Below are 26,849 nucleotides of genomic sequence, written 5' to 3' on the forward strand. Positions count from 1 at the left end.
TACTCGGATAAGAAACAACTAACAGCAGTCAGCAGTAACATTGATGATCAATGGAAACTTTCAAATGCTGGATGGCCAGAGAACAAAAAAATCACGTCCAAGGTGGGTTGAAAATGACCATCATCACCCAAGACCAAGCAGTGGAAGAGCCGCCCACTTAAAATGCAACCACATGCACTGAATGGAGATACATAAAGTACCAGTTAAGAACTGAATAGCTCGGACAAAACGCAAGTCAGTTCAGTGAAGAAGTCATGTGCAAGACAAAAACGAGGTACAAGCTGCCTTTGTAACAATACCAAATTAAGGAAATTTACAGAAACATCTTTCATAAAATATTCTGATAGAAATTTTTACTTTCAAAGATATTACATACAAAACACAAAATTTATTTTCAAAACTTAATAACTGGAACAGTTGCTGTATTGCTAATAAAGGGAGAGATGCAACCAGCAAAATGAAAACCGTTTATGTTGAAAGAAAGGCCCAAATAATGTTTTGAACCAGATTTATCATGTGTGCAGGTTAAAGACCTGAAAATACTTGAGATGCACTGAACTAAGACAAGCTGGACAGTACTCCAAATTAAATGCAGGGCACATGTTAATGAAAAAGGCACACAAGGAAATAGGTTCACAGGCATGTACTAGGCTAATGGCCCTGAAGCCTTTACAAGCCTAGCCCATAGGATTACCCTGGCATTGTGTCACCCAACCTTCATTCCCACTGCCTCTGTCGTGATCCCTTGGGTGAATTTTCTATTTCCCATCCACTCAAGATTTCTCCTGAAGAGGGCCAGTGAGGTGCTCTGACATGTATGGGAAGTCTATTCCATAGCATGGGCAGTCTCCGGAATATGAGCCTGTCCCTCCAGCATGTTCTGTTGATTGTGGTAATGAGGGTGAGATCTCTGGAGTGTGTGGTGCGGAGGAATTGGGATTTTTTTTTTTTAGATAATAGCATTTCTAACAGAGCTGGGTCAGACATGGCTTTGTAAGTCAAGCAGAGATGGCCTCTAAGTAGGCGATATGAGACGCAGAACAGTTGGAATTTTTTTGAGTCTGTCCATATAGGACAAATGTTTAAGTCCTAGGATCCTCTTTGTGAGGTACTATTGCAGCCTCTCCAGTTGTTGCAGGTGTTTAGTGAGGTACATGCCAAATGGGGCATTGTACTCAATGATTGGCCTAATGAGGGAAGAGCTGAGGGAGACAATGACCTCGGATGCAAAACCCTTAGCAATGAGATGTGCCACATAGGACTCTGACCACAGTGGCAATTTGGTGGCCAAAAGAGAGGCTGCTGTCAACCTGTGTTCCCAGATCTCTTATAATGCCTTCTGTGTTCAGTGGACTACCCTCGATGTGGTAATTCATGGGACTAGCCTCTATGTGGTAATTCATGGTAACAGTGTTTTTCCTAAAGGGGATGACAACACATTTTTTGTCACTGAGCTTAAGGCCATAGTTCTAACACCAGTCGTTGGTCTCAGTGGAGTCTTTCTGTAGGATGTCAACATCACTTGGAGAGTTAATAGCAGCTCCCAACTTGCAATCGCCTGCGAACTTTGTCAGCCAGAGTCCCTTAGTGTTGGCCTGGACTTCACAGAAGTAGATACCAAACAGGAGAGGACCCAGGACCAAACCCTGTGGAACTACACTCATGACTGGTCATCGGTCTGACTTGGAGTCAGCTATTTTCACACTGTGGGGTCTACCTGTCAGCCAGTTTGCAACCCACTTAGTGATACAGGGATTGATGCCTAGCTTAGTGAATTTTCTATGATTTCTGAGTGAGGAATGATATCAAAGGCCTTGGCCAGATCAAGGTAGGCTGTATGAACCACCTTGTCTTTACCCACAGCTCTGGTGACTGACTCAAAGAAGTTGACCAAGTTCAGCAGGCATGATCTACCCTTCACCAAACTGTGTGGGATCCAGAGTTTGGAGATTCCCTATATCCTTGTTTATTAAGTCCATGATGATGCATTCCATAGCTTTGCACATCAGACTGGTGATAGTTCCCAGGGTCTGTAGTCGCTCCTCCTTTGAGGAGAGGGATGACTGTAGCAGTGCATCATTCAGTAGGGCCAAGACATGAGGTGAGGCTGTGACTAAACAGGGCACACAGGTGAGGTGCCAGTTCACTCTGTAGTTCATGTAGAACACAGCCAGGGATCGTCAGGTCCCACAGAAGCTGTACTCTTGGCATGGACGGTGCTGTTTTAACCTGTGCAGCAGTAATACTGGGAGAGCCTGGCAATCTACTGGTATTGGGACTAGTCCTTTTGGGGGGGGGGGGGTAAAGTTGGCACTGAATCTGTTGGCCAGTATATCGGCAATATCTGTTGGTTTGGTACATGAGGTATATTGTGCAGTAGCCCAGAGCAAATATGGGTATTGCCATGAAGATTCTTTACATAACTATAGAAGGCCTTGTGGTTGTCTTTACTATCTGCTACAACTCTGTTTTCATATTTAGCTTTAGAGGATTTGATCAGGGATCTTATCTTTTTGTTGAGGTTGATAAGGGAGTTTTTCCAATCTTGGGACTTCACCTTATTCCACATCAGTTTCCGCCTTCTGTTGTAGAGTTTGTTTACGGCAGGAGACCACCAGATTGACTTCCTTTTTTTTTTCAGAGGAGAGAGTGTCTTGGTTCTATCGGGTATGGCAAGATCCATGCAGTGCATTGGTGTAGGAGTTGGCAGTCATGCAACTATTTTTCATTTGCATGAGTGTCGTGAAATTAGCCACCTCTATTTTTAGCTTTGGAGAAGTTTTTCATGGTGGTTACCTTTGCAGGGGTGGGGTGGGGGATGGGTGTGGATTTCCAAGGTGATTCATTTGTGGTTGGATCTAACCAGGGAGGAGTTGACTATTGGTGTAGAGCAACGGTAACCCATGTTAATAATGACCAGGTCAAGGATGTTGCTACCTCTAGTGGGGGTAAGACCGAGCTGGTCCAGGGCATTAGAATTAATGGATTCCAGGAAACGTTGGGCAAGTGTATTGGTACACGAGTAGTTTTCCCAGTTAATGGAGGAGTAGTTGAAGTCACCTAGTATGAGTGTGTTAAATTGGACCCCAATATTCTCCAGGGTGCTTTGGAACGTGGAGTGTGAGTCTTGGAACGTGGTTGGGGACATATAGCAGGCTACAGCCTGAATCGCTGTCTTACCCAATGTTAGCTGCACCTGAAGTATCTCAGATGCATTATGCTGGGCTACCAGTCTGGAGGTGTGCACATCCTTTATAAATATGGAAATACCACCACCTTTGGAGCTTTGGTCCAAGTTCTGGGGCCGAAAGATGTGGAATGAGTTATAGTCTGGTAGTGCAGGGGTGCTTTCTGCTGCCTTGAACCAGGTCTCTGTTACGGCACAAATGTCGATGTTCTCCACTTAAGGAATGCATTAAGAAAGTGCATTTTGAGACTTCTAGCATTGAGCAGCATAACCCTCAGATTGCATTTTGTTTGTAGCGGTTACGGTGATAATTTGGTCTTTGGAAAACCACCTAAAAAAGGCACTATAGGGGTGGCAAGAGCCTTGGCCAGTATCCAGAAGCCCAGGGTTGGCAGATGCAGGCCATCTCTGGCAAAACATCGAGGTCTGTCAATCATGTCATCCCAGGCAGACAGATACTGGATCCCCTTAGAATGACACCAGAAACTTAGCCAATTGTTGAAATCAATCATTTTCTGCTTGTACTGTGTTAACATTCTGGGTGATGGTAGGATGCTGCTCAGGGCTAGGGTCATACCCGCTTGGGCTACATAAAATCGAGATCTCCTCCAGGTCTCTTTTCAAGTAATCCAGGAAGGTACGTCTCAGGTCAGAGAGTCATATTTGTACCTGTTGTTGAGGAACCTGAGTGCGTGCATTATGTGACGGATCCTATTGCCCGACAGGCAGCTGACTGTTACTTTCTCCTTATTCATCCTCGTGAGTGGGACATCAGTGTGCCTCACTATCAAGCAGTTTCCTTGTAGAACGTTTAGTGCTGGTAGCACTTTTGTGTGCTACAATAATTGCTACAAGAAGTCTGGTAAAGTGCTAGACTAATAAGCTAGTAAAAGTGCAGGAGAGGAGAGAACTAGCAGATTTAAGGGGAAAAAAATCGAAGGATAGACTTTGGCACCGCTCAGAAGCTTACAAACAGTCCTGGATACAGCAAATCTGTATCTGGACTAGACTAGTTACAGGAAAGGCAGGAAACAAGCTTAGAATTTATTTATTTATTTATTTTTACAGAAAAGCAGCTAAAATAGCACAAAAAACAATTCAAGTGCAGTGCAAGCTAGCACACTTGGGTGTGTAGCGGTATTATAGCAAATGCAGTTTAAATAAATGCAATTTATTCAAAATGTATTCTGAACTGAATTCAATTATTGTTTTATTCAACTCTGAACAGTTAAAAAATGCCAAAAAAGTACTTATCAGCTGAGAGGCACAGTCAGAACACAAGGAGATTACTAAAAAAAAATTAAAATAAAGTGGAAAGGGAGAAAGGAGGAGCAGAAGTTAATTCAAGGTTAAGAAAGGAGGAGCAGAAGTTAATTCAAGGTTAAGAAACCAAGTGGTTGGTCTTCAAATGTTCTCTCTGTATTAAATAGAATGACCTAATGACACTAGACTGGGAGAAGTGCCCCAGATCAAATTTACAGTAGGGGCGGGTAACTGTAAAGCCACCAAGTTTAAGAACAAGACACGAATATGGAGGGATGGTAGGAAACTAAATCAGTTATGATACACTCCTTGGCAAGAAGTCAGAATAGACAGATGTTTAACAAATGGAGAAAATTTCCAGTTAATGCTACACACAGTGAAACTAGCTAGAAAAGGATTTACAAACAGTGTGACAGTATCAGGCCTTGTGAAGCAGACAATTTTAGTACAACCGTGCAAATTAGTTATTTTATAGCTATAAAATAAAGTAAAAAGTATGCAGCAGACAGCAAAAGTGCTATAAATATCTTAGAATAAGCAATAACTAGTAAAAATAAGCAAAAAACAGGATACTTAATGTTATATATCACAGATCAGAGTTTTGCTCAATGCCCCTCCTCCGATGTAACTTCATGCACGCAAGATTCTAGTTTGAAAATATGACTGCCCAACATAAAAATAGTTAGGCAAGGAAAAAATGATGGTGGGAATGCAGGCCTACAGTAACATGATCACTACAGTAAAATGAACAGTGTAGGGGGGGGGGCAGCTTGATCTGCACAGACTCAAAAGAAACCAAGACTGACAGCAACTTAATCTTAAGGAAGACTGCACAAATGGGACAAGATGAAAAAAATGAATGAAACAACGCAATTTGGGGGGCATACAGGGATGATGCTCTAGCTATAACCCACACAATTCAGGATCTTTTAGCAACCCAGATGCAGCAGGGGCCGAGTGAGATGGCAGTAAATATGTAACTAACACTAGCCTAACTAAAGGGGGCGAGTGTGTGCCCTGGTTTACTGCACTGACACATGGTGGTAACCAGATGCAACAGCATAACACATGGTGTGATCCGTCAAACAGCATTTACTGGGTAGATAGGAGGAGAATGCACTTGCATGTGGTATGGAAGCAAAGTTCCTTCTGAATGTGATAAAGTTCTATAAGTATATGGATAATGAAAATAAAAACAAATACAACCGTAGCTTAGCAGTCTGACAATTTAAGTATACCTGGGATAGCATCACAAACACTAAACACCAAATTTAAAAATGAAGAAAATGCATTATGGATAATGCCACTTCACAAACTTGAAATAAAAACATACCAAAGAGAGTGTGAAATGAAAAACAAGTGATAGCCTGAAGCAATCAACTATTATTAAGGACTTTTAAGCAACACTGAAGAAACACCCACATCAGCTATACAGAATGCTTTTTACATCTGAAGTGAATGGAAAATGCAACATGAATGCTGGTGTACATAAAAGGAACACTGTACCATGGCACATAAGAATGTGTACACGCCACAGGGGAGGACAGACAGTTGAGAATAAATGGCCCGAATATAAAGAACTTTTAGGGAGGGTTATTTTCAGTAATTAGCTACCAACAATAAAAATGTAAGCTAAACAAAGTGTTACCTGCCAAGAAATGCTGCATTTTCAGAAAACTGTTAAACCAGTAATCAGTTCCTAAAAAATGAAGCTTCTCTTAAGATCTTGAGGCCAAACAAAAAGGAATATTAGGAAGTTAGAAATTCACTGTGATTATGGAGTCTAACACTGCATTTTCTATTTATGCCAGCAATTCTTAAACTGATTAAAGACTAAGAGACACGCATACATGTGATACAATTGGTAAAAGAGTGGTGTGTTTTCCTCCCCAAACCAGATGCTCATCAGGTCCCCCTTCCCTGGGACACTCAGGAGTTTTGTTGTTAAATGCCCTACATTCTGAAAAGTACAGGTGACAGGTTATCTTGGCACCTCAGAAAAGTAAACATTGGATTTTTATTTTATTTATTTGTTTAAAAGGGGAACTTGGTTGCCCATTTTCATCAGAAGACCAGGGGAGAAAAGCTCCACATAAATCTCATAAGGGCACATAACAGTAGAAGACCGAGTAAAAAGCTCCACATTAACTCTCATAAGGACATATAGTCGTACAAAGACGGCAAAGTTATAAAAGTCATAGAATTTAGCATTGCATCGAGTGGAATTGGCACACAGCAATTTTTGTCAACTAACATTTGAAGAGTTGCAATTAAATTTTGTCAAAGGACAAGCTACAATTAGTTTATCAGAAGTTCTACTTGCCACAGAGATAAAGTTAAGTGAGCAGTAGTGTGAGAGAAAATGAGGAGGAAAAATAGATTCAACCTGGTGAGGAGCAACAGCATATCCAGTTGTCATTTAGGTGGCACTTTAGGAAGTTTTTGAATGGATGCGTTAAATATGTACAGAGGGATGGCATTACAAATTTTGGCGATGTTATTAGAATACAGAGAGTATCCAAAGCTGTTGTGGATTTCGTAACCATTAGCAGTAGGATCTTGGGGCCCTGTGGTTGTGGTGAATTTGAACTAGTTTCTGCAAGGCTGGCCATTTGTCAGGGAGGTGAAGTATGGTGTGGGTTAGGGAATGTTGGAGTAAGGTTAGAAAGTTCTAGACATCTGAGGTGTTTCAGAGCAAGGCAACAATGGGTTCTGTAGGGTAGACTGGTGGAAAATCTGGCTATCTTGTGGTAGCATGTTTTGAGCTTGTTTAAGTCAGTTTTCTTGATATTTGTGAGTATGGGAGAGGTGTAGAACAAGGTGGTTAGAGAATGGGGCCTGGCAATTGCTTGTTTGGAAGAGTTGGTTAAGTAAAGCTTTATTCTAGAAAGAGAACCTAATTTGATGCTGGTCTTTTTGATGGAATGTGATGATGTGTTTGTCAAATTTTAACCTATGATGACACCTACTAGCTTAGGTTTTTGGGATGGGTTAAATTAGGATGAGATTAAAATCAGCTCATCCAATGTCTTGGTTAAGGGAGTTTGTTTTGTGCTAGTTATGAAACATTAACTTGGTTTTGTTGGGGATGTAGGATGAGCTGGTATTTGTCACTGACTGTAAAGGATTTTTGGGTAACCTCTTGCAGTTGTGGTAGGATGGGTGTGGTGCAGATGACAGTGGAGTCATCTGCATAATGTATAATGGTAGCATGGTCAACTGCTGTGTGCAGGTTGTCAGAAATGAAAAAAGTAGAGGCCCAAGTAGTGACCCTTGCAACACACCTACTGTTATGGGAAGCAGAGAGGAGAGGTTGTCATGCCCTTTGACTGCTTGATGGTGATTAGAGAGGTAGTGTTGGAACCAAGTAAGGGTATTTTTAGATATGTCAAAGGATACCAGTTCAGATATAAGCTACTTACGGGACACTGTCAAATGCCTTTGTCATATCCACAAACACAGAGGCAACCATTAGGCCATTTTTTTTTAGTTGGTTAACAGTGCTGGTAAATTTGAGCACAACAGTGGTGCTACTGTGGCCTGGTCAAAATCCATGTTGTGTATTGGCAAGAGTTTACTGGTTAGAAGGTGCGGCATTACTTGTCAGTGGATGTATTTTTCTAAAATTTCAGAGAGTGGTGGCAGTACGGATACAGGTCTGTAGTTGGAAAGTTCCAAGGACGAGCCCCCTTTATGGAGAGGAAAAAGAGGAGATTTTCCATATTTTGAGTACATACTGTTAAACGATAGATCTATTGATCAGTATGGATACTGGGAAGCAGATGATGTCAGCTGTTAATTTGAGGTAGTCATCTGGAAGTCTGTCTGCAGCAAGAGTTGTAGGCTTCAGTTTGGGCAGTAATTTCTTAATTTTACCTGTTTGGATGGGTTGAAGGGAGCGTGAAGTTTGGGAGTCATTGGAAGGAAGAAGAGTGATTTGATGTGGGCTGTTTCATTTATAAACAGAGAATGGACTTTACAAAAAAACGAGTTTAACTGGGAAGCTATACTTTCATCCGAGTTTTTGGAATTTGAATATGGGGTGGAAGTTTGCACTGTATGGACAAGGTGTTTGATAAAACTGCAGAACTTTTGATGGTTGTGCTGGTGCTAGTGCTGCATGGATGTACAGTACATTTTTATTTATCTACTCTGATTTGTTTTGTTTGCAAGCAATTCTTAAGTAGCGGTAGTTGTCGAGGGAGGCTTTGGTTTTGTTGGTACCAGAGTTTCTCTCTTTGTTTTAGATAGCGTTTGGTTTCTTTAGTAAGCCATGGTCAGCAGTTAGATTTATAGCTTGTGCGTCTTACAGGGCCCAGTGTATTTAGTATATCCAGAAATTTGTTGCTGAAGTATTCCACTGTTGCATCTGAAGGGAGGTATTTTAAGGGGGGCCAATTACAGTTATGTAGTAACTGTTAAAAGGTGTCTGTGGAGAAATTATTTGAATCATGCATTTGTTTGCATGGTGCAGGTTTTGTGGTCGAGTTATAGTAGTGCCTTAGAAAGACAGTTGGTAGGTGGTCGCTTAGGCTGTCTGGTAGACAACATGAGTGACGGATTAGTGAGGATCTAGTCTAGCATAGACTGCTTGCCGTTTTTGTCAACTCTAGTAGGTGCATCATCAGTTGGGTGATTTGGAGGGGTTTTCAGAGGAATAGGTTACCCAATCATTATTAAAACCTCCAAATATGATTGTTTCTCGATTAAATGTAACGGAGACCCATGAGAGTATGTCTTCTATAGTGGAGTGGTTGTTACTTTGTGGGATGTATACTGCTGTTAGTATTAAATATATGTTTGTTATCACTAACTTTTAGGAAAGAGGCTAGAAGTTCAGTGTTATCAAGATCTGGGACTTCTACTTGTAGTTTCTCAAAGGAGAGAGATTCCTTGTATATAATTATTACTCCTCTGCCTCATTTTGTTGTCCTGTCTTGTCTAAAGAGATTACAGGCAGGGGGGCTATGATCTCATGGTTGCTTATGTGAGGTTTAAGTCAGGTTTTGATTAATTAAGACAGCAATGTCAGGCGTACACAGGGACAGGGTAGCATGGAATTTGTGTATTTTGTTTAACAGACATCTGAGGTTTACATTAATTAGGAGGATATCGGACGTTTTTTGGATACATTACTGAGTAGAGGTGCATTCGGGTTATTTGTTGGTTTGGGGTTACTATTTATGATGGCTGTGTTTTGTGGGGTGGACGTTGGGCTGGAGTTAGGGTGCATGTCTCTGCATAATTGAAGGTTTGTTTCTTTCTGAGGTGTTGGGGGTTAATGTTTGATGGGTGTATATATACACACACACACACACACACACACACACACACACACACACACACTAAGAACGTTTCCCATATAGTTACATTACCTTACAAAACAGAAAAAGTCTAACATAACAATTTATCTGCCTGGGAATGTGATGTTTTATAGCATTTAAACAGGTTACCACAGAAAATGTGACAGAGAACTGTAAATTGATACTCTGAAATTCAAATGTTTATTATCTCATCTAAAGCAAAACCCAAGTACACTTTACAACTGAACATTCAAATCTTGTCCAAAAAATGTAAAAACTGTTTCACAGGCATAACACTGCACTGACAGGCACCATCAAAAGGCCTGCTACGCCCATCGAAATATAAAAGGCTATCAAGGTGCTTTATATTCTTTCCACTGGGGTCACTATAGGATTCTTTTTAAGGTCAGTGGGGTAGCATACATCCAAAACATACCTGCACTGAGATGTTAATATTATACAAGAACACACATAAAAAGTTGATGAGAAACACTCCACACAAAACTCCCAGCTTACAACATGGCTTGGTCAACCACATTACTAAGCTATGTGGAAATCATTAAGGGCACAGTGCCTTCTGTAGCCAAACTTCTAAGGGTAATTCACTGAAAAATACACTCAGGCATGCACATTCATTTCAGAGTGCCTGTCTGACAAGTTCCACTATACTCACTTTCCATTACATATGGGTACAGAACTGCAGTTTACAGTGGGGAATGCAACACAACAAGAACACCTTTGTACAAGTAAAAATAATATGTACTTCTTCAGAAAAGGGGCACTTTTTTATTTCAGAATTAAGCCACCACCAAAACTCCCTAACTCACTGTAATGGCAGGGAAATATATGAGAGATAAATTTGGCACTAAACTGCATTTAAATCTTTACAGGTAGAATTACATTCCTGGATGCCTTTTGCAGCCAACAGCATACTCAACTGTCCAAGGATAATTCTCTTGCAGTAACATATGGACTTTACAGAGATATAGGATAAAGGACTTCACAGGTATCGGACATATTGCATTATACCATGCTCTCACAATAGATGGTCAAATGACTTCTGTTTAGGTTAAGGATACAGAATATGTTCAAAATATTTTACAGAAGTGAAAATCACATGTGTATATCACACACACACACCACACATATATGTTTATACATAGTCAAACGTTCGTCCTATCAGATGTTTTAAATGCCATCAGGAGCGATCAAATACTTGTAGGATTGATTCTGCTGGCATTACTTTGTGAAAGGCTGCGGAAGAGTCAGTTTCGGGAATTTGCGCTTTCCCTGCTGTTGTACAATCTTGAAGATGTTTTGTTTTTTAGTTTGATTCTTTAGGATCAATGTTGTGATAGTCAACCTTTTGGCACATTCGTATTTCAAAGAACAGCCATATAATACATACACACACTTATGTAGATGTACATTATAAATTTTGTTTAATGTGGATGGGGAGTCTGTTCCACAGCACTGGTATTGTCTGTGAAACTTACTTATCCATCCAAACCGTTCTGTTGATTTTGTAAAAGAGGTTTAGATCCCTAGATAGAATACTTCTGGTACTATTTGACTTGATAAAGTGCAATAAGTTCATAAGTAATGGGTCAAAGGATGCCTTGTATGTTAGTCACAGGTCACCTTTAGCAGTTTGTAGGATACAGAACATAGTGACAAGGCTTTGAGTCGGTCCATGTAGGACGTGTTGTTTACACCTTGGATCCTTTTAGTAAGGTACTTCTGTGGTTGCCCCAACTGTTGCAGGTGTCTGGACAGATACACGCCAAACAGAGCATTATATTAAATGTTTGGCCTACTGAGGACTGAGAAAGGAGGGCAATGACACCCCTAGATCTAGACACAATCCCTTTGTTTATAAGATGTGCAATACAGGACGTTGTTACAACAACAGACACAGGTTGGTCAAAAGTTACATGTGGTAGTTACCTGGGGTAGCCGATTTCCCCAAAGGATACAATAATGCATTTTTGGCATTTCGTTTCAGACCATGACTTTGACAGCAGCTATTTATTTGGGATGAACCTTCCTCCAGGATGGCCAAGACATTTGGGGATTCAATGATAGTTCATAGCTTGCAGTCAACTGCAAACTTGGTCACCCAGAGCCCTTTGGTATCGGATTTTACTTCAGAAAAGTAGATGCCAAACAGCAGTTTCCAGCACAAAATCTTGGGGGACTCCACTGGTGACTAATCTCATTATGTAAGTAACGTCCCCTGTTTTATATCTGCTTCCTATCTGTGAGCAAGTTGGCAATCCAGTGACACTGGGGTTCATTCATAGTTTATTTAGCTTTTCTTCTATGACAGAGAGGAACTGTATCAAAAGCATTGGCTTAGTCGAGGTACGCAGTGTGTACCATTTTTGCCTTCAATTGCTTTGGTGACCTTTTCAAGAAAGAAGAAAAAAGAAAAACACAAAAACACCAGGTTGAATAAGTCTGACCTGCCCTTGACGAATCCCAACTAAGAAGGGTCTAGTGTTTGGAAGTTTCCCAATTCCTGGATTAACTCCATGGTACGTCTTTCCATGGCTTTGCATAGGAGGCCGGTCAGATTTATGGTCTGTGGAAGGCCCTACCTTATGCAGGGGAATGACTGTAGCTGTTTCTCCATTCACTTGGTACAAAATCTATATGAAGGCTGAGACTCAACAGTTTAGGGGTGTAGCTAAACTGCACTTAATGCCATTTAAGATGTATCAAGGAACATTGTCAGGACGCACTGATGCAGTATTTTTAGCTTTTGATAGCACTTTTAGGACTTTATTTTCTGTGATAGCTATAGGTGACCCAGTTTCAGGTAAACCTTGATAGACAGACAGAGAAGACAGAGTGACAAAGTTGGAGCTAAATTTATCGGCCAGTAGGTTAGCTACATTTTCAGCCTCAGTGTAGATAACATTGTTCACAACCAGCTCAGCGCACTGCTGGGTTGTGCTTTTGAGATTATGAACACAGCTAAAAAATATCCTGTGATAGTCTTTGGCTTAGGTCACTACTTTAGCCTCAAGCTAGACTTCAGTAGATTTTAGTAAGCTCCTGATTTGTTTGTTTACTTCAATGAAAAGAACTCCCAACATTCTGGGAATTACTCTTCTCACTTTTGGTCAAAATTATTTTAATAAACTTTATATAAACCAACTCCAGTGGGGAAAGGATATATTTCCAATCCAAGCTGCAGTGCCATCTTGCAATGAAAAATGCTGTCTGGAATTACAGAAGAAAAAAAAAAAAAGCAGTCAGTGAAAATTCCACTTGATGCATCGAGACAGAGTTGACAATTTTCTTTTTTTAAATAAAAAAAAACTTTATTAAACTTTCGTGTACGACATAGGCAAACTTATATTTATATAAATGAAAATAAACCATAATGAAACAATCTCAGTTGCAAACTTTATACCTTAACAAAGCATGCCAACACAACTACAGCTGCAAACATTAGACATAAATTTTAATATATTCAGTCACTGGCAATCAACCATTAAATTACATTCAAATCATGTCTTCTTTTAAACCTCATTCCTCCTCTGCATGTATTGATCCCACATTTCCCATTTTTCCTATGTAATTTGTTCCTATCATTTCCCAAAGATCCCAGTTCCATTTGTTTTATGTCCGTTACAATCTTCGTTACTTCTAATAAACTTATTTTGGACTTTGATTTCCATTTTCTAGTAATTGCTTTTTTGGCAGTCATCATAATTAGACTCAGCAAGGCCTTACTATGTCTATGCAATTCCAATTCTGCATCATAACATCACAGCTCAAAAGAAAAAAATTCTTAGTTACTTCATTTTGCTCACCCAGCATCTCTGACAACTGCAGATTGCAGGGAATCTTTAAAAGTCCACCAACTCATTACACTCCCAGAAAATATTTTCCCGGTTACCTCTTTCTACCTCACCACACCTCCAGCATCTGCTGTCTACATGAGGAAAATTCTTTGGAGCCTGCATGGGGTATAAAAATATCTATGTAAACACTTCCAGGCAAAAATCCTAAATCTTCTAGATTTTGTTGCCTATTTGGGAGACATACATACACCCCCCTCCCACTGTTTCTTTGTGAACTGCTTATCCAATCTCTCTTCCCAATCCTCTCTAATCTCCTCTGATCATAGTTATCATGCAATATTTATATGCTAAATTCATTATTACGTTCTTAATGGCAACTTCTGTTCTAGATTCTACCAAAAGAGAGGACACAGGGGGGAAGCTCAAGTAACAAGAAGAGACTGGGATTCTGGATGCAGACCTTTAGGGAGAGCAATAATAATCGTACAGAATATTATATTCACAATAATCATACAGAATATTATATTCACAATGATAATTGTACAGAATATTATATTCACAATGATAATTGTACAAAATATTATATTCACAATGATAATCGTACAAAACATTATATTCACAATGATAATCATACAGATTATATTCACAATGATAATCATACAGATTATATTCACAATGATAATCATACAGAACATTATATTCACAAAGTAGAAGAGAGTATTCCAAGAACTAAACCAATACAGGAATGGAGAAAGGAGATTCTGCTGATAAGGAGGACTGCAATTAGGGATACAAACAATAGGCAAGAGGGGGAAGGAATATATTGGAGAGAAAACTGACACACGCATGCCTGTACAAACACACACACACAGTAGTATATCTTGACAAGGGGATGTTCCTGTACTAGATGCATGTGCCCACCCCTGAACTGAGATACATACATACTAATGTTGTTGTTTTTCTTTCGTCTTTTCCCAGTTAGGGGTCGCCACAGCGGAACTCCGGTCCGCTAATGATTGGCAGTTGATTATTACGGTGCTGAGGTGCCAGCCCAACACCCAACCTTCAAAGAAGGCATGCCCATTCACGCATGCCTTTCGAACACCACTCGACCACGGGGAGGACATGCAGACTCCACACAGAAGGCGCTCCAGCCGAGAATCGAACAGGAGAACCTCTTGCTGTGAGGCGACAATGCTACCGCTGCACCACCGCGGCTTACTTGTGCATTAAATTAAAACTGTGACAGCTTCTTTACAGCTCAAATCACAAGCAAACGGTGCTCTGAAACAGAGACATTTCTTCTTACAATTTTTTCAGAAGAAACTTCAGTTTTTGAGATGTGGTTCTACACCACTAAGAATTAACAGCAGGCCTTAACAGACATTTGGTTCTCATTGAATATATACATCTATCCTACCCCCGGTTAATAGACTTTGTACACATTTGAATAATATTCCTACTGTGTCCTTATGAATTTTATTCTAATGAGCTTGACAAATGTTTCAGGAAAAAACAACATGTATTTTAGTTCTTCACATCCACACACATACTTAACTATTATTCTCACTGTCCTTGGAAATGCTTACTGATGCAATATCCAAATGCTTTGTATTTGCAGTTTTTTTAAGAATGCCTGCAAGCAATATACTAAACCAACACTTGTAAATCCAAGAGTCTCGCACTTAAAATGTTACAAGACTACCTGGAAGCAATATAAAAATAACAGGAAGAATCAAATTCAGGCCACAACAGCCATCAAAAACATTCAGCTTCACTGTAGCCAACAGTTATGTTTACTGTAACACATATAAATACTATGAAAGACAAATGCATTATTTCAAATTTTATTTTTTTTAGATGTTGTGATATAAAAACAGGCTTTATGGGTAATGATCTTAGTTCTACCCTGAATATTTTATGATACCACATTAAACCATTTGAGAAATGAAGCCATTTATGTACAGGAAGCAAAACTAACAGTCATTTGGGGACAGACGTCTTGAAAATGACTGCCACTAAAGGACTTGATCTACTCCTCAAGGTAGCCTGCTACATGCACTGCCAAAGTGGAGACTTTAACAGAGTCCTTGATGCGTGCACACTTCCATTAAGTGTCACCATCAGTTACAGTCCAAGTATCACTTGGCAGTATCATACATGCAGTCTGATGGACTCCTACTGGAGGAGTCTACCTGACCAGAATGGCAAAGTGGCAGTTACCGCTGCTCCAGTATTGGGGTCATTTGCAGTCCTTGGTGGTCGGACACTCACTTTCATGTTTTTCATAGGTTCATAGGTAGGTACTAGGCTATCTGCCCGAGGGCATTTATAAGCCTAGCCAGAGTGTGTCAGCTTTCGCCATACCACTGATTGATTAATTAACCGAGCCTCTGTCAAGAAGAGCCAATGAAATGATCCCAGGGGTGTATTTTCTGTTACCCATCCACTTGTCAAGGTTTCTCTTGAAGAGTGTTAGTGAGGGGCTTTTTGACAGAAAAGAACAAATTTCTAATATTTGCTTGAATAATTACAACCGGAATCACATAAAGTCAGTTCTGCTGTTGCAATATATAGACATTCACTGAAAATGGTTGCCATTCTCTGTAAAACCCAGTATACTAATAAAAAGGCAGAGGATCTGAAAAACGGCACTGAGACTCAACCAGTAAAGGTACAGGTTTTATAACATAAAGGCAAGAAGCAGAGAGACGTGGAGCCAAGGCTGACTGCAGTCTGGATCATTGGATGGTACTTCATGTTTTACAAGTGACATTACATTCAATAATGGATAAAAACAAGTAAAGGAGAATTAGGACTTCTACCTAGTTCAAGTAATTTCCATAAGCATTTCCAGTAGATCCGGAGAAGACTTCCAAATTACTAAGGAGACATGATGGTCAAAAGATAAGGAATTATCAACAAGACTGCTTGCAGTCACTGTGACACAGACTAAATGGAGAGCTGTTTCACCTATGTAGTAGGACATGGAAATGTTTCGTTAACCAAAATGAACTATACTACATTTTTTACACTTGGCTTGAGACCATTGTCCTTGTACCAACTGTTAACATAACGGAGGACATGTGACTTATCACAGGAGTTCTGTCAAACAATCTGTCAGGTATCCAAGACACCTTATGGTTTTCGGGATAAACCACACCCTCAAACAATGTAAAACATTTACTTTCACTTTATTACTAAAATAAATACTCCCATCATATCCTCCCTCTCATGCTCTCTTCTATGCAAACATCACAAAGCTTTACTTCCAATACATTACCCCCCTTGCAGGATTGATATGATAGACCTCCCTTGTACTTGTATCCCCAAACCTACCATAAACTTCTTTAGTCAATCAGGCTTCTTATTTTTAAGAGTACTAACCTGATAAATCTTTCAAATGTGTATAGCTTTTCAACGACAAGATTGCTATATTTAAAATTACATTAAATTAATAATAACTCTCATATTCTGAACAAACACAAGGAAAACAGAAATTCTTCCACCATAGCCTACTTGAGATCAGTACACTGCCTGTCACAAACAACCAACCAACTTTCTAACAGGAAAAAAAAAAACGTTAAGAAAGGGAACTGAAATCAATGCACACTGCTTTCTGTGGTACGGCACAGCACCACAAGCACATTAACGTAACTACTCAAACTTTCACAATCCAAACAAATGCATAATATTTATCAAACCACGCTGAAATCTCCAGTTGTGCAAACTCAATAAGAACAGCTGCCTTACACAATGAGCAAACACAGGAAATACCACTGGCCAAACAGAAAAAGTATGGTTGGAGTAAAGCAAAGCTGCAGCCCTGCATCAAAACAAGTACCTACAACTAAACATGCTCTGCTCTCCTTCTGTCATACTGCTCTCCCCCCAGCTACTAACCTAAACAATACATATGATTAAAATACAAAAACACTCTACAGTGTCCCTAAATGAATACTTATGTAAAAAGCTGTGTGACTTGCACAGCCACTTGAACAATCTTGGGAACAAATATGTTGAAGATAAAGATGGTCTTCGTGAGATTTTAGGCACAGCAGCCCCAACAAGAAAATGTGTCTGAATACTTACAATAGTGTGTTGCGATCTTTACTACACGAGTGACATACCTGAAGCTATAGCTGCTGCCCTTTCACACTCACTCATTGCTTTACTGACAAATGCTAAAAGGTCCTCTGCCAAAAGTAACTATTACTTTCATAATAAGAAGACACTACTAAATAACTACAAATACAACGCAATGTTTTCAAATACTTCACTAATTCTGGACAGTATTGCAACTTAAACAAAATGAGAAGATGCATCTTGATAGGCAGACTTCTATATGCAGCCACCCTCTCGAGCTTCTATTTTAACCACTAAAGACACTATTATTTTCCCCCTATAAAAATAATGAGTAAAGACATAACTTAATTATGAATGCAATCTTTCCTAGCAAAGCTGATCACGTTGGGACGGAATCCCATTGTGTTATATATATACATTTATTTATTTATTATTTATTTATTTTACATTTGTTAACCGGGCTAGTCTGGCTGGATACATGTCCATTTTCAGCAGAGGCCCGAGGAGAAAAGCTCCACTATCAAAAACTAAAATACACTACAGTTTATAAGGTCACTAGTAATACTAACTATACAAATAAAACTAAACTAATATAGTATTATACGGCTACATACAAGTACAAATACGTTTTTGATGTAAAAACCTGAGTAGATGACAATTAAAATTCAGTCGGAGACTGAGGAGAACAGTTTCAGTGTCAACATAATAATTTAAAGTAGAAAAATATCCGTAGTAGTTAGTCATGAACAACAAGTAGGTATTAGTTGGAAGTATAAAAGTGGTTAAAAATATAGTGTGAACATGCAGGTTAGTGGTGAAAAAGATTTTAAGAGGCTAAAGAAAGTATAAAGGCAAGAATGACGTAAAGAGAAAGGAAAATAAAGTAAGGCTACTATTGGGTACAGGAATTCTGGACTTAGTGAGGTTAGGAACTAGCAGAAGGAAAAGGAGAGGGGGAAATAAAAGTTAGAGAGGAATTGTAAGAGGTAAAACAGGATTATAGGAAGTCAGCTAAAAGAAGCAGGAGACAGACAATCAAAGAGGTCAGAGGGGAGTCAAACAGAACTGAGAACAGGAGAATAGAAATAAATAAAGGGACTGTGGAGGTCAGTTTAAGTTAGAACAGAAGAGCAAAAGTGCACCTGAGCAGAACTGAAGAGAATAGTAAGTTTGCTGGGGTCAGTCAGGATTGGAGCAATATACATATATTAAAACCATACAGAATATGGCTCCATTGTATTCAAATGAACAAAGCATGCAACTATATCTTTCTGCAGAGTGACAAAAAACATAAGTAAATTAACCCCAATATGCCCTATCAATCCACACAGCCTTCATTTAAGACAGTTCACAGCCTAGCTTCTACAAGTCTGAAATCCAGACTCTGCTATAAACAGCTGTTACATATGCTCCTAAGCCACTGCTGTTAAAGACTACTGTTAAGACTACCTTTCTCTCCAATCCACTAACTACCTTGATTATAGCAAGCTCAGATGCTCATAAGCCTAGTACTTATTATGCAGCAGGAACTTCTCGTAACATTTGTTAATGTCTGTTATGTACTTCACAGATAAAGATTCTAGTTGTCTACTGATGTACATTGTTCTTCATCTGTAAATATGTTTTAAGTAATTGCTATGTTAAATTGTTAATCGCTATGTAATCCAATGTAACTACTGTCTGTTTATTTTAACTGTGGAGCTTTTCCCCCCGGGCCTCCGCTGAAAATGGACCTACGTCCAGTCGGACACTCCCGGTCAACAAATTTAAATAAATAATAATAAATAAATAAATAAATAAATAAATAAATTAAAACTTCTGGGTTTCATAAAACTAGTTTTGTCCCTTCATTCACTACATTGTAACGTGTGATGTTTATTAAAGTAGTTTCCTGGCTGAACCTGAAACTGATCAGCACACTACCCCGATAAACAAATATAAATAAAACAGATTTAACACCGTTATCACAATTCAACAGCATTTAGACACTGCTCTCTCACACACATAGCCCAACATCACACTAAGCTTGCAATATCTCGGACTGGTTGCTGCACTCGTATCTTTTGAAATTGCAGTCCCAATTCGCATGCCTTCTGTGACAATATTTAGTCCAGATGCTCTTACTGCACTCACCTTTCATTTAACTATACCGTGAAGCCCCTCTAACAAACACTACACTACCTATTTTTAAACTCCACAGCAACTTCTCCCATTTGACAGCAAAGTCACGTTACGGAAACTTTCAGTCTGGCATGAAATTCTGAAAATCAATTACACAATATATTTTTTTTCTAGCAAACATATACAGTCCTTAGTTGCCTGCTACATATCAAAATGGGGCCAAATTCCAAAACTTCTCTTCGCAGTACTAGGTATCACAAATTTCACATCTGTTATACAAATGTTACGCCTCACCCAAAACCAAATGCCAAGTCTTTCGCCCGAATATGCACTGGTCAGCGTACTACCCATTGTGTATGTGACAACAGTATGACAAATTACTGTCCTGCTCTCAGCCAAATGACTTAACACAAGCCAGAGTGCCCTGGCGTAGTCTGTTAATTTCACCCTTTCAGTATCCCATCTGTTAGCAGACAGCAATGTTTGGCCCTGTGTTGTCACTTGCTCGCCCCCATGCCACCCTTGACGCCCCAGCACTGCTTGTTCAAAAACTATGGTGCCCAGTCTTTGAGCTAAACGCACGTATTGCAACAATATATAAAGTCCAAATAGGTGCCCCACCCCGGGGTTTATGATCAATGAGCACAAGCCCCTATATTCACTGCATGGTGCAAGCTCAGGCCCCAGTACTGACAACCTCCATTCAATCCACATTCTAGACCACCCGACTTATTAGCAGTGACCACTAGCAATTACTTCAGCCCAAGCTGCACATGTCTGGGCTCCCTACTCCACCTACTCTCATGAAGTACAAGCACTAACCATGCTTAAACCCCTGCTCCCTAAGTTCACCCCCTCTCAGGCCGATCAATATGCTTTCCATGTGGATCCCCAAGACGGCGTCCTATATTTTTAGAATTCATTGACATACCTGATCCGCCAGGTCCTCGGCGACCCCCATCACATCGGAACTGCCCGACATGTCTCACACTCTCCGTCTTGCACCCCAGCGCAAAGAATCCCCAGTGTCACGAAAATCCCAGCTCCGCTGCTCCAGCTGTGCCACGTAATGATACTGGTTACCCAATCCGCCCCGGGTACGTCACACGAACGGCTCTGTGCAAGACGCCGACGCAACCCGGTCACCAGCGTGATGCAATGAGCGTGTAGAGGGAATCCTTACGCGCAGACCGGAAGTAGTGTACTGCAATAATAATAATAATGTGTTGCTTAAATCAGCAGTTTTGATTGTTATATGCTTAAGTGCTTTTACATTTTGTTCTGTTCCGGATAAATGCACTGATGTTCATAATAAAAATATAATATAGTATGTCGTGATTATATCTTAAATCGTATGTGTTTTTAATCATAAACCATACCTCTCGATCTCAGCGCGTGAAATCTGGAGAAACACTAAAATAATGGGGGACAAAGGCCCAAAAATAGGGACATGTTTTAAATATTCCACTAATAAACTTAGAATTTATAACGCGTTTTGTGTTAGTATGCATAATCTGAAGGATATAAAGTCAGGTATTCAAATATTTGTTGTTATTTAGGGATTTCCTTCCACACTGATATGCTAGCAAAACATATTTTATGAGGAGCTGACCAAAAATATGAAGCAAAAATCTGGACAGCTGAGAAACAGACACCTATTCAGTGGATTACTTTTAAAAAGACGTCATTTGACCCGCTTATGTATCTCGTAATCCTATTTGCCACACTATTTTTGCCCTGCCCCTCCTAAAAATAACAGACAGTAATGCCAAGACATTAGAGTCCAATACCTACTATTCAGAAAATCCGTTAGTGCACAATTTGTTGTTTCGTTAACATTTGAAGTTAGATAATGCCGTGTCTTTTGGCTTTATCCCATATTCCTGAGTAAAGAAGTTAAGAACTATGTGGAAGACCCATGCTATTATGCTTTTTAATGTGCAACAAAGGATCTGAAGTAGGCACTTCATTTGTAAGCAACCTTTGGGATACGGATCCGAGCCGGCAACTTCTACCACAGCATAGATCCGAGCTCCTAGCTCCTCCCTTTACCCATAATCCCCTGCCAACCCTGACTGACCTCAGATATAGTTTGCCGCGCTTCAAGCTACAAGCTGGATTTTCGAGCTCCTGCTACTTAGTGAAGATTTGTGAGAAAAATTTTCTATTTTTACTCCCCTTTTCTTCTTGTGAGTGAGAGCGAGTGTTTAGGTATTCTTAGCCCTATATACCTCTCTATTTAACTTAATTTGTGTTTATTTTTCCTCCCTGCCCTCGCTGATCGTAGTGTGTGTTTGTGGTGTGTGTGTAGGGGCCTAGTGAGTGTGTTTTCTGTGCTACTATGTCGAAGGCCCCTAAAGCCATCTTTTCAAAGTGCACCGAGTGTGGCCATAAGCTTTCACCGGCGGATGGCCACACCCGGTGCGTTAGGTGCCTTGTGGTTGAACACCTCTCCTCGGGATGCGCGATTCGCGCGGCTTTCAACCCCAGGGCACTTAAGGACTGGAGGTCGAAGCTGATTCTGGCGGGCCTTTTGCCCCCGGATTTGGCTCCGGCCTCCGGTGCTTCTGTGGCGACTACCCAGCCCTCGGTGGCAGCCACCCCTGCCTCCCTCCCTCTGGTTGGGACTCAACCTTCGGCTCCGGAGGAGAGGGAGGCCAGGAAAGCCAAACGGAAAGAGAAGCACCATAAGCGGTGGGCCGAGGACTCATCCTCGACCCCGCCCGCCAAACGGGCTTCTCCCTCCAGAGCTTCTGGATCGCCTCCTCCTCGGCTCCGGTCCCCTTGTTTCTCACTGGGACCCAGGGAGGAGGGGACCCGGTCCCCATCGAGGTCATCGAGGCGGCACTCTAGGTCTGCCTTGGTGGCCTCTTCGAGGTCCACTTTTAGCATGTCAGATGCAGACATGGACCGGATGATGAGGAGGTTCATCCAGGCCCAGCTGCAGATGGGAGTGCTCTTGCCTCCCCCCCCCCTTCGCAGGAGAGCTTGACCCCATTTTTTGCTCCAATCGCTCCTTCTCAGACCCGCTTTCCGGGTTTGGAGCATTTGGAGCCGAGCTGCGTTGGATCCGGGGGTGGCTCGGAGTTGATAGTACTGGTTACTTAGGCTCCGACTGGTCCCTCGAGCTTGTCGGATCCGACCTCTCGGAGCCGTGGACTGAGCTTCGGATCCGAGGGATTCGGTGTGACTTTGGCTCCGTCCCGGTCGGAGCACACAGGCCCTTCGGATCCAAGGGTCTCGGCCCCCGGATCCGATCCCCGCTTCGGATCCGAGTGGGAATTGACTCTCGGATCCTATCGAGAGTGGCTCCCCCTCGGCTTTCGCTGCGGTGGAGAGGGCACTGTTGAGTGCATCCGGGCCTCCGGTCCTGGCTTCGGCTCCCCCCTGCACTCCCTCTCAGCTGGTCCAGGCTCCCATCACCCGGCCTTTGGGGCAGCCTGCTTCAGTGCCTCTGGGTGTTCCTTTGGAACGTGACATTGTTGGTGAGACTGCCTCGGACAGCCCCCCCGAGGAGGTTCCTCACAAGGCTAAGTGTAAGAGGAGGCACGTGGACTCCCCCGAGTCCCTTACGGAAGATATGGACTTAGATGAAGGGGAAGGCTCCCCAAGGTCACCCCCCGAGGATGCCTCCTTTGGAGACATCATGGAAATGCTCAGGATTAGGGGAGGGTGGTCTGCCCCCAAGGCTTCCTCTGATGAGTCCATATTCCTAGAGGCGTTCGAAGCAGGGCCATCTACCTCTTGGGTGTCCCCTCCCCCCGACCCCCTGGTGGACCTTATTTCCACCAGGGCTTGGAAGGAGCCGGACACTGTAGAGCCAGTCCCCAAGCGCCCAGATAGGATCCTGAGTCCCCCTGCAGAAAGAACCCACTGGAGCAGAGGTCCCCCCGTGGATGCCATGTTGGTGGCGACGGCCACCAAGAGGGAGTTGGCTCAGGAGAGCTCCGCGGTCCACCCACCGAGCAAGGAGTCTCGGGCGATGGACCGCCTTGGGAAGCGGGTCTTCAGTTCAGCAACCTTTTCCATGAGGGCGCTGAACTATATGGCACACGTCATCCGGATGCAGCGAGATCTAATAAAAGAATACGCTGCCTCCCCCCCAGAGTCCATGTTGGAAGGGGACAAGCAGCTGTACTCCTCCTGAATGTCCACTCTACATTCCGTTCCTAACACCTCTATGCGGCTCTTGTCTCACGCCACGGAAGGACCCGCTAGAGCTGTCGGAGCCGGCCTGGTAATGAGGCGCCAAGCCTGGCTCCGGCATTGTGACTTCTCGGAACCCTTTAAGGCGTCATTTGCGAATGCCCCCTTTGATGGTTCTGCATTTTTTGGCAAAACCGTTCGCAACACTTTAGTCCAGAGCGAGAAAGACGGGAAGACGTTGTCTGCCGTCGGAGTCCACTTCTCTGCTCCCCAGAGGTCCTTTTCTAAGTCTGCTCCGGACAACCAGTCCTCTCGTGGCAGAGGAGGACAGGGAGGATGCCGCCCTAGAGGCAGAGGGGGTCCCAGAAATTTTGGGTCCAGAGAACCCTTCTCTGAGAGGCCCACGCAGAACCCCTGAGGAGTTGCCCGGCTGCTCCACTCTGGAGGCAGTCAGGGGGCATCTTTCGAGGCACCTAGCAATGTGGGAGTCCATAACAACAGATCGCTGGGTGCTTCGCATCATATCCAGAGGTTACCAAATTCCCTTTATTGTAACTCCCAAAACCAGAAGCCTCCCAGACGTACCACCCAATCAGAGGGAGGCGGCTGCTACAGAAATTCAGCAGCTTTTACAGAAATGAGCCATCCAACCCGTCCCCCCAGATCAACTCGGATCAGGGTTTTACTCCAGGTTCTTTCTGGTGCCAAAAAAGACGGGGGACTTGAGGTCCATCCTCAACCTCTCTCTCTTGAACCTGGCAGTACCCAAAGAAAAGTTCCGGATGGTCACGCTACAATCTATTCTCCCCCTGTTACGGGAGAACGACTGTATGTGCTCGATAGACCTCAAGGATGCGTACTACCACATTCTTGTGGACAGACGTTCCAGGAGGTTCCTCCGCTTCCGGCTGGGAGCCAGTCACTTTCAGTTCAGGGCCCTCCCCTTCGGTCTCACCTCAGCCCCCAGGGTGTTCACCAAAGTCTTGGCGGTTATAGCGGCCCACCTGAGGCTTCAGGGAATTCAGGTCTTTCCGTACCTGGGCGACTGGCTCCTCATCGCCCCAACAAGGCATCTGCTCTGTTCAGGCAGGGATTATTTCCTCAATCTTGCTCCACGCCTAGGGTTGACTGTCAACATGGCCAAATCCTCTCTGGCTCCTACACAGGTAATAGATTTCATAGGGGTGAGATTGGATTCCAGACTAATGCTTGCTTTCCTGACTCCCGATCGGCTTCAGAACCTGAGGTTGCATGTTCAGGCCATTCTCCAACTTCCTGCTCCACCGGCGGAATTGATCCTGAGGGCTCTAGGGTCCATGGTGGCAGCAATTCCTCTGCTGCCCCTAGCCTGTCTAAATATGAGGGTCCTGCAGTGGACCCTCCAGGTGCAATGGTCCCTGTCTCGCAACCCCCTGTCCCATCCTATTCCCCTAAGCAGGGCTTGCAGAGGGTCGCTCGTGTGGTGGCTCCAGTCCCCGAGCCTTCACGCGGGACGACCATTCTCAATGCCTTCCCCCATCACCACAGTGACCACGGATGCCTCTCGCCTGGGGTGGGGGGACACTATTCAGGCAGCACGGTCCAAGGCACGTGGAACGACATAGAGACCTCCTTGCATATCAGTGTCCTGGAGATGAGGGCGGTGCTTTTGACGTTGCAGGCACTTCACAGCCTTCTTCCGATTGGGACGATTGTGGTACAGACGGACAACATGTCAGTTGTCTGGTACATCAACAAACAGGGGGGAACCAGGTCTTATCCTCTTTGTCGCGAGGCCATGAGAGTGTGGGAATAGGCGATATCCACCAACCGCTTTCTCAATTCAATGCACATTCTGGGATGGTCCAACATCCTAGCAGACAGACTCAGTCGTTCGATTCTGACCCCATACGAATGGTCTCTCAATCCTCTAGTAGCGAAGCAAATATTTGCCCAATGGGGGCAACCCTGTTGCGATCTTTTTGCCTCTCCTTCAAATACCAAATGCAACAGTTACTTCGCTCTAATCCCCCCTCAGGGGGAGTCCCCAAGAGACTCTCTAGTACATGCTTGGCCTCCCGGTCTCCTTTATGCTTACCCTCCATTGCCCATGATGCCGAAACTCTTACAGAAAGCCAGTCGGCTGGGGAGCAAAATGATCCTCATTACCCTATTCTGGCCTCGTCAAACGTGGTTCCTGTACCTGTGGTCTCATTTGATTCATCCACCCTGGATTCTGGATCCCCTCCCGGATCTCATTAATCACCATCTGGGTCTTCCGACCCCCAACCTGGTCAACTTCAAGCTGACGGCTTGGTTGCTCCAGTTCCACTCCTGATAAGGACTCCCGGAATTTCCTCACCAGTCAATGCCATCCTAGTAGCAGCACATAAACCTTCCACCAGAAGGGTCTATTGGAGTAAGTGGAAACGTTTCTCCATCTGGGCGGAGCACCGTCACTTAGATTCTTTCACGGTGCCTCTTACGTCGGTTTTGGATTTTCTAACTACCCTTTTTCATCAGGGGGCTAGCTGCTCTACAATCAAGATACAACTAGCAGCGATTTTGCATTATCATGTAGGGCATGAATCTGGCCCTCTAATTACTTTCAAGCTTTGTAAAGCTTTCCTCAAGGGTACCTTCCTTCTCAGACCTCCGGTCAGGGAGGTAGTACCCCCATAGGATTTATCTTTGGTTCTACAGGCCTTGACGAGCCCCCCTTTTGAGCTGGCGGCTACGGTTGATCTTAAATACCTCTCTTGGAAGACGGCCTTCCTGGTGGCCATTACTTCAGCTAAAAGGGTCTCTGAGCTTCAGGCTGTCTGTGTTAAACTGCCGTATTTAGCCTTCCATCAGGATAGAGTTTACCTCAGGATCAATCCGTCCTTTCTGCCTAAGGTATCTTCGGAAGCTAATATTAATCAATCTATTAATCTTCCCGCGTTCCTT

At 42.6% G+C, this 26,849-nt stretch overlaps 1 protein-coding gene across 1 annotated transcript in view; it reads right to left on the reverse strand.

The window, feature by feature from the left end:
- Positions 1–20,853, reverse strand: part of LOC122789722 (surfeit locus protein 4-like) — a 516,963-nt gene extending 496,110 nt beyond the window's left edge. Inside the window, exon 1 of the mRNA XM_044057153.1 lies at positions 20,707–20,853. Coding sequence (XP_043913088.1) covers positions 20,707–20,757 — 51 coding nt within the window. The 5' untranslated portion in view covers positions 20,758–20,853. The remainder of the gene's footprint in view (positions 1–20,706) is intronic.
- Between the last annotated feature and the right edge of the window lie 5,996 nt (positions 20,854–26,849).

This window comes from Protopterus annectens, chromosome 15.part0 (genome assembly GCF_019279795.1).
Source record: "Protopterus annectens isolate FY-2018-M chromosome 15.part0, PAN1.0, whole genome shotgun sequence".
Taxonomy (NCBI): domain Eukaryota; kingdom Metazoa; phylum Chordata; order Ceratodontiformes; family Protopteridae; genus Protopterus; species Protopterus annectens.